Source organism: Anoplophora glabripennis, unplaced genomic scaffold, assembly GCF_000390285.2.
Source record: "Anoplophora glabripennis isolate ALB-LARVAE unplaced genomic scaffold, Agla_2.0 scaffold215, whole genome shotgun sequence".
Classification (NCBI taxonomy): Eukaryota; Metazoa; Arthropoda; class Insecta; order Coleoptera; family Cerambycidae; genus Anoplophora; species Anoplophora glabripennis.
Window position 1 is genome coordinate 780,979 of NW_019416309.1, and position 8,818 is coordinate 789,796.

General features: G+C 33.3%; 1 protein-coding gene across 1 annotated transcript; it reads left to right on the forward strand.

The window, feature by feature from the left end:
* The first annotated feature begins 1,803 nt into the window (after positions 1 to 1,803).
* LOC108912193 (E3 ubiquitin-protein ligase RNF216-like) lies at positions 1,804 to 6,231 on the forward strand. The gene is made up of 5 exons (XM_023454020.1): positions 1,804 to 2,319; positions 2,378 to 2,662; positions 5,224 to 5,513; positions 5,859 to 6,008; positions 6,062 to 6,231. Exons 1-5 carry the CDS (start codon positions 2,113 to 2,115, stop codon positions 6,120 to 6,122), a joined length of 993 nt encoding a protein of 330 aa, XP_023309788.1. The 5' UTR covers positions 1,804 to 2,112; the 3' UTR covers positions 6,123 to 6,231.
* Positions 6,232 to 8,818: the final 2,587 nt, after the last annotated feature.

Consider the following 8,818-nt stretch of genomic DNA (forward strand, 5'->3'; position numbering starts at 1 on the left):
ACTATCAACTTTTGGACTAAGGTAAGTTCGGCTAAATCGCAATATTTTTGCTTCGGGAATCTACCCATGAACATTGGCCCATTACCTTGGGACCACCCTGTATATCACTGTGCTACCAAGCCAATGTCTCATTTAGTTAAAATAAACATCTTCAGGGCATATGGTTACGTGTTAATAAGGAATTTTTAGTGCTAGAAGTATAAACCCAAATTGCACAGCTTTTTAAATTTTAATTTTGATACTATCGCATTTTTCAAACTCTTAAGAAAATTTTAAATGTGAAAAATAAGAAAACGCTATTTTGACCTATTGATTGCGATAAAAAAAATAGGATCGATACCACTATCGTCTTACACCAGAGACTTTAACTAAGGGAGCCTGTCTTGGTTTTGCCTCCAGGTGGTACAGACTCTGATGCCCCTCCTACCGAGACGACCAGGTCCGTTATCCGACCCACGTCTTCAAAGGACAATACGATTCCTGTAATCAATGCTTTACCTGGGTAAGAATAACTTTATTTGATACTGACATTGTAAGTTTCTGCGACGTCACGATTCCTTTGTAGACACTCGAAAGATCCAGATTATGTCACAATTGATTCGAGTGTTGCGGGATCAAACACTGGCGTGGATATGAGTGGGCTGGATGATCAGCTAGTATTTAAAGTAATAGAACTATTCCCCGATGCGCAGCCGCAGTATATCATAAATATTTGTGGTGGAAAGAAGTGGGATGATCTTGATAACGTCACCACTGTTATTCTTTCAGGTATGTAATTTTAATGGCTATTCGTGATTCTTTCACGATAAAGTAACGTTTGATAATAGATTAATTTAATATAACTTATTAAAAAAAAAAATCAATATATCAGCGTCAATGATTTTTTGAACTTTCGATTATTAAATCCCATAATTTGTGTTTGTAACACAAATAGTTATAAAGTTATTCTCGATTTATTCATTTTAAAATTCCATTAGAAATTAAAAGCACTTACTCAAATTCCAAATTATTCTGTGGCAACGAAGTTCTGAGTGGTACCTACTCTCCATATTTTCGCAACTGGTTGATGTATTTCTGAGTGAATGTAGCAAATATTCATTTCTAATTTGATAAATCAAGGGCCCAAATATTAACAGTACACACCAAGCGTACGCGGAGATGTTCGGAAAAATGTGATGTTCTTTAATTTCCAAAACCTTATATATCGAAACCTACGCAGATCCACGATTATATAAAAGTTTTATTCGGTATTTTTCAAATATTTCAAAAACTAATCATGTAAGCCTTGATTTTTTATAGTCATGATGTTAGTCCCCTGATTACACAACTTTACCCCCATTAAAGCTACTTCGTACCTCTTATTGTTTCTGAGATCATTGTAGTGAGAAGCGAATTTGTAACAGCCTGTATATTAACGAAGAAATAAGTGACATGCGTGGCATTTTTTTTTAGATTTTGGTTAATTTTTGCCAACACGATAACCAACAGAAAAAAATGCAACCATTTCTGGGATTCTGGGACTCCCTATATAATATGTATTTTTGTAGCCATCTTTGTGGCTCTTTTTGCCATCTTGAATTTATGAATTCTCGGAAATTATTTTTTTTTGTGGCTTTGGTGTTTCAGATCCCGATTACCCGAAAAGGCCAAAATATAAACCAAGTGTGCCTAATGAAATCGATACGGAAGACCAATTCCAAATAGTTAAGGCGCTTCTGCCCGATGCAGATCCTAACTATATCAGAATGCAATGTGAACGGTATGCCGATGACAGCGATGGTTTAAAGGAATTTGTCAATCGTGATCGAGAAACGAAAAATTATCCCACTTTAAAGGAGAATAGGAGGTAAACGCTCGAATGGTTATTAAGTTATAATTAACTCTTATTTGATTATTCCATGATAAAATTAATATGGAAATAAATTTCAAGAGTTCTCTTTGACTGGGTGTTAAATCTTTCTTGTTTGTGTAATTTTCAGAAAACAGCAACTTTCTGCCCAACAAAGGGATTACACAACACGATTTAATGTGGAAAATTTTATAAATCTCTTCCCCGAACCAGAAAAAATCTTTGAAGATCCCGACAGGAGCATTAAGTTGGACTCGCGCTCAATGAATTATGCTAGCGCATTTTTTAGAAATAGGTACAATAATATGTCGGTAAAGACGATTCAAAAGGTACTGACCGAGAATAACTTTAAGTCTTTAATCTGTGACAAAGTCTTGAGCAGTTACGTTGAGCAGAATGCCACTATGAAAACTAAAAGAAAGCCTGTTCGGTTACCTACAAATTGTGATAACATCCCGTTGTTGCAAGAGGTAAGACGTTTAATTCGACAGTTCCAGTCTCCTTTAATGATACTGTACAATTTCTTAGCTTGCCTACATTACTCACCGAGATGAGATCGTGGAGCACCTCCGGCAAAAACAGGCGAGGGATAAAGAGGAGCGGAGGAAAACAATAGCAGACAACAACATGCAAACCTGCTCTTGCTGCTGCGACGATGAAGTCATGCCGAAAGACATCTTCCGCTGTCCAAATGGTTGTGGGTTTTGCCGAGAATGTATTATAAGAAGCTGTGAAGTCACCTTTGGAGAAGGCAAAACAGACTTTCTATGCTTGGCTGCTTGTCCAACCGAGTTTTCGGTGCAGACATTGCAGGTGAGTATTTTGCAAATGTTTGAAGCTCTAGTATCAATTTGCGTTATCTTAGACTCTTCCTAGCACATTTAAGCATAATTAAAATTAAGTTAAGAATTCTTTTTATTATGCCTCTGTAATAGGAATTGCCCCGAGTGTTAATGAATTTTTTTAAAAAAGGCTGGGAAAGTTAACGGATTTTTTTGGTAACCAATTTGTTGCAGTCGTGAAGGTTCGGCCTGGACTCTTTCGAACAGCGAACACTCCCAACTTTTTTAATAAATTTTATGCGCGTGAGCTAAATAGTTAAATCGTTTGTCAGTTCTCTCACTTATGAGTGGTTCTGCTGACAAATAATATTAGATGTGATGGGTGTGATTTAATGCTGGACGGGACTATAGTCATGCTTTCGTAGTACATACATACAAATTAATAGTAGTCCAACCAAATTACACTTGAAGAAAAAAAAATTGTTACCTAGACTTTTATAAGTGGAAATGGTAAAAAGGCTTATAATAAACCTAAAAAAAATAAATGCGTGAGCAGGGGCGGCGGAGGGTTGATTTGGAGGGTTGAAAAGTTATGAAAAATTGTATCATTGGGATTTCTGACGTCAAACAAAAAAGTATCCAATACAAAAGTTGTAGACCATGCAAAAATCTACAACTTTTGTACAGGTCACTTTTTAAGATAACCTCAAAATTACCGAGAAATATGCGAAAAACTGTTTTTCTTCTAATTTTTCGTTTTTTATTTCTCATTTCCGCAAAAATAATTTAATTTTAATGAAACTTGGTGAAAGTATACTTTTCTGTGTATTAAATAACCACAATTTTTTTTAGATAAAAAAAATCAAGTAGTTTCCGAGATATTCATTTTTTTCGACCTGAAACACTTTTTTTCAAATTCTACTTAGAAAAATCATCGTACAGAGTTCTGCCGGTAATAATTTTTTTGCTCAAAAATGCCAAAAAAAAATTAAAATGACGTGCAACAATAAATTTTTCAGTAATTTTTGATAATTTATTTAAATTAAAAAACATTCAAAAACTGATTACACCATTCAATTCTACGAAAGAAAAAAACAAAAAAAAACTGTCATTGTTTGATCCAAAACTTTATTTTCGTACAGTATTGTTATAAACATCTAAGTCGAATTACAAATGCACAAATGATAAATTATCTTTGGACGATTTGAGATTTCAGCAATACAAAGTATTAACTGCAAAGTCTACTGTTGACGCGAAATCCGAAAACGAAATTTTGCAAAATCGTTTTATTTTTTTCTGGCTTTAGTTGAAAACGAATTTTAAAATTTATCATTTCAAATTTTTCCTTAGTACGGCTCTGAACGCTTTCAAAATATCTATTGGAGGAAGTCATAACAGTATAAAAGTCAATACAGCACAAAATATCCAATTTTTTTTAATCAATAATTTAAAAAGTTGTACCTAATAAAAAAATAATACAAATTTATGAAATATTTTATTATTTCTAATTAATATTTGTAATAGTAGTAAAAAAAATTATTAGATATTTTGTGCGGTATTGACTTTTATACTGTTATGACTTCTTCCAATAGATATTTTGAAAGCATTCCAGAGCCGTACTCAGGAAACAAAGACGAAACGTCAGATTGCAAATATGTTGACGCCATTGTGTAGAGCGAAAAAAGTGGTATTGTAAATATGTAATTTATTTTCAAATAAATCCGAAAAAATTGAACCAATTTCACAAAATTTCGGGTTTTTCCGGAACTACCCGTTTCCTAGGTCCTAATGCTATCCCATCCTTATCTTGGACACACTGTATATCTATGAATTCATCAAAATTTTAAAAAATAAGCACTACTCGATCCTATAGAAAAAAGTTATTTATTTTATTTATTCACTATTCGACTTATTTTTATAGCAATACTGTACAAAAAAAGTTTTGGGTCAAACAATAACAGTTTTTTTTTTGTACTTTTTCGGTACAATTGAATGGTGTAAACAGTATTTGATTTTTTTTTAATTTAAACAAATTATCAACAATTACTGAAAAATTCAATGTTGCAAGTCATTTTTTAATTTTTTGCATTTTTGAGCATGTTTTGAACTGTGATTACAGATTTTTTTTATTTCACCAAAAAGTATATGTAAAAACGAGAAAAATGATCATGGGCAGAACTCTGTACAATGATTTTTCTAAGTAGAATTTTTCTTTGAAGAAAGTTTTTCAGACCGAAAAAAATTAATATCTCGGAAACGTCTTGATTTGTTTATCTAAAAAAATTTGTTATAAGCCTATTTACTATTTCCACATATAAAAGTCCAGGTAACAACTTTCTTTTTTTTTCCCTCTAAATGAGTTATTTCCATCGGTGCTCTCTGTTAATAGAAACAAAGCGGTGCTTTATCTGTGAATGGTCACTGCTACTCGACACCTGGACCTTTAAATGGCTAAACTGGCAGAGATTAGTCTGCAATTTTTCAAATATTATGAAAGCAGGACCTGTGTTGACACTAGACTAGATTAAACAAATCAAGCACGGACATTTTTAATTTTGTTAAACTACTAATTCTCTTTATGTATTCCATCAGAGTGTTCTGCCACCGAAAATGTTTTCGAAGTGGGCCCAGAAGAAGGCGGTGGCAGAGATCAAGGCCGCTGGTATAGAAGAACTAGAATCGTGCCCCTTCTGTGACTTTGCTTACATCCCCAACGAATCGGACAAAATTTTCCGATGCCTTAATCCGGACTGCATGAAGGAGTCCTGTCGGAAGTGCAAGGAACCCAACCACCTTCCCCTTAAGTGCGAAGAGGTGGAGAAAGATGAAAATGTTAAGGCGAGGACTTACATAGAAAACAAAATGACGGAAGCTTTGTTAAGGTAAATCTGGAAACTGATATTTATAAACTTCGATAAAGCTTCACTTCTTTATTTTTTTGTACACTTAATACGTTCAATTTTATCCAATCGTTTATTCAATAAAAAAAATATATATATTTTTTTTTAATTCAAAACAAAATAAAGCACATTTAGTGTGCGTTTATAACAAGCATCAAGCAAATGTTATTGAAGAAACATGTAAACGTAAAAATTTTAAAGCAACATGCGACATACACACTTGGGAGCTATGGCACGCATTGTCAAACCCCATAAATTAAAAGAATGGCAATAAGATATCGCACAGAAATGAAAATATATAAATTAAACAAGTAATTATTGTTTTAGAAAATGCTGGCACTGTGGAATCAACTTCATCAAAGATGAGGGATGTAACAAGATGACGTGCCCATGTGGGGCCAGCATGTGCTATCTCTGCCGAGAGCCCGTGACGGATTACTCCCATTTCAAATGGATGAGCAACGACAAGTACGAACTGTAAGCTGTTACATGTTGTTTAAAGTTTGTGTATGATAACAGTTCGCTTATAGGTGCCCGTTGTTCAGCGAGGACAAGAAGACAAACAGTCGAATATTGAAGAGGCTGCAGTAGCCGCCAAGGCCGAAATAGATGTGTCGAAACTAAAAATGGACCCGACTGTGCGCATGATGATCACAGGGACAGGGCCAAGAAGGTGCCCGAGGAATAACAAATTAGAGAACCGATCCAACAAGTGAGTTTAATTTACTTTTATTAATTTATTTATGTAACCGGTGACAAATGATCTCGATCTCGAACGAGCACGAAAGAGGTGAAAGGAATTTTAAGAGTACATTTTATTTATTCAATTTATTTACAATTCCATAGGTTGCTTACCCCGTTCAGGAAGAACGGAATTGGTAAAACTTTTACTATTAATTTTACAATGAACAACAAATATTTTTTCTCGAAATTTCGTACAAATTACATTGATAAAACGTAACTCGGATCATATGTGATTTAATACTTTTTTAAGCTCCAAACCCAAGTTAAATTGGTCAGTAAATACCCTTTTTTAGTTTTTAGTTTTTAGTAAAGTTACATATCCATAATGTGTGCTTATGGTGTTTAGGGGGTGAAAACTACCCCTTCTTGCAGAAAACGTAAAAACCATAGATTTAAGTATTATGTCAATAGAATAAGCATTCTTTTATGTTTTGAATAATAATTTTGGATTTGTAGCAACATTCAAACTCTTAAAATCCACCCTTTATGAGGAAAAAAAACAAAAATTAGTTTTCGCGGCTGAAATGTTTTGACAGGGCAATAATGAATGAATGAATGAAGGGTTTCAACCCTTAAAAACAACCCTTAATGAGGAATTGAAGAATTTTTACTTGCTTCAAAACACTCAACGATAAATCAACTAAATTCAACGAGATTACTTAAAACTCGAAACATAAATTATGTAATTAGTGAAAGGGAAAATAAAAAATATTTGCGTATTATACAGGGTGTTAAAAAAAGAGTGTAAAATATTTCAGGAGGTAATAGTATGAACCAAAATAAGCAGAGAAGTCTTAATAAACATGGGTCCGCAAAGTAACGGTTGCGGAGATATGGACCACTATTCGTTTTTCAAATATTTTATTTTATTAGAAATAAACCGACAAAGGAAGCTTTTAACAAACAAAAAACAAAGTTACAGAAGATGTTCAAAGTGCCCTCCGNTATTTTAATTCAAAACAAAGCTGTTACATGTCCTTTAAAGTTTGTGTATGATAACAGTTCGCTTATAGGTGCTCGTTGTTCAGCGACGACAAGATAAACAGTCAGAATGTTGAGGAGGCGGCGGTGGCCGCCAAGGCCGAAATAAATGTGTCAAAACTAAAAGTGGACCCGACTGTGGGCATGACTGATAACAGGGACAAGGCCAAAAAGGTGCCCGAGGAACGACAAATGGAGGTACCCCGCCCGGTTAGAGAACCGATCCAACACGTGAGTTTAATTTATTTTTATTAATTTATTTACGTAACCGTTTTTTTTTTCATTATTTCAATTTTTTTTTAAATTTAGGCAATCTAAACCGGTCAAACTTGCAGACCTATTGTTAGTACCTGAATAAAGTCAACCGTACTGTACATGGATTACGCTTAGTTTCTATTTTTATGGTTCAGCCATAATTTTATTATTGATTTTTTTTCTCCGAAAAAATGAGATGACCATTTTATTTTCATCATAACTCCGCCAGTTTTTGAGCTATGAAATTTGTTCAAAAAGCATTTTAAAGGTCTTTCCAAGCACTTTAAAAAAGATTATATTCATTATTCATTTTCTTCAAAAAATTAGTTCCTTCACCATTATTTTACGGTAAAAGGTTCGATTTTACTTTCCGAAAAATAAACAATCACCTTTAGAGTGTGATAACTCGGTTATTATTACATCTACGGTAATCAACAAGAAGTAAATCAATTCGTTATTTCAAAAACATTATTTTTCTTAATATAGGTTTTTCGATAAAAAGCAAGGTTTTCGAGTTATTTATCAAAAATGGTTGAAAAACATGCACTTTTTAGATGAAAAATCAACATTTTCAATCGCAAAATATAAATTTTTGGAAAAAACGTTATAGATAAATTTTTGCTTAGAATTCATCCCGATTTTTGTGGTTAAAATGGGTGCCTTCATTGCTACCCTCGAAGGTGAAAGCACACATCGGCACTATGTAACTTTTGTCTTTTGAGTAATTTTCTACTTACTGTTAAAATGTCACGTCAATCAGTGCATGTGTCAAAAATTCGGACCTAAAAACCGTCACATACTGAGCTATTTACGATTTGAAATGGATCATACTGTATACTGGGTGTTAATAAAGTATGTCGACGAACTTTAAAAATTAATTTTTTAGTAATATTAAACCAGATCATTAGAAGTCCACGAGCCGAACTAAAACTTATATTTTTTATAAAATCTAAATAAAAATCCTTCTCGCGAACGTCAGTTTTTCGGTACTGTTGCAAATGCAATGAAAAATTTCCAGATTCATTTAAAGCCGTTTGACCTTGAAAAGAAAATTTTTGCTGTAGCAATTTTTTTTTTTCTGTTTAGTCAATCGATGAATATGCTTCACCTATTTTCAATGTCCCGAACCGCCACTGCGTTTCAACAGATGTAAAAAATTTTTTAAGACAGTATTTGCTTGCCTAATTTATTTTCTATAGAAGCAAAATTCCTATTATAACTGTTCTTGCTGTAAACTAATAAATAAAAAGTGGTAGATAGTGACTCCCATAAAATCTCACCCTGATGTTTCATACTGCATGCATAAA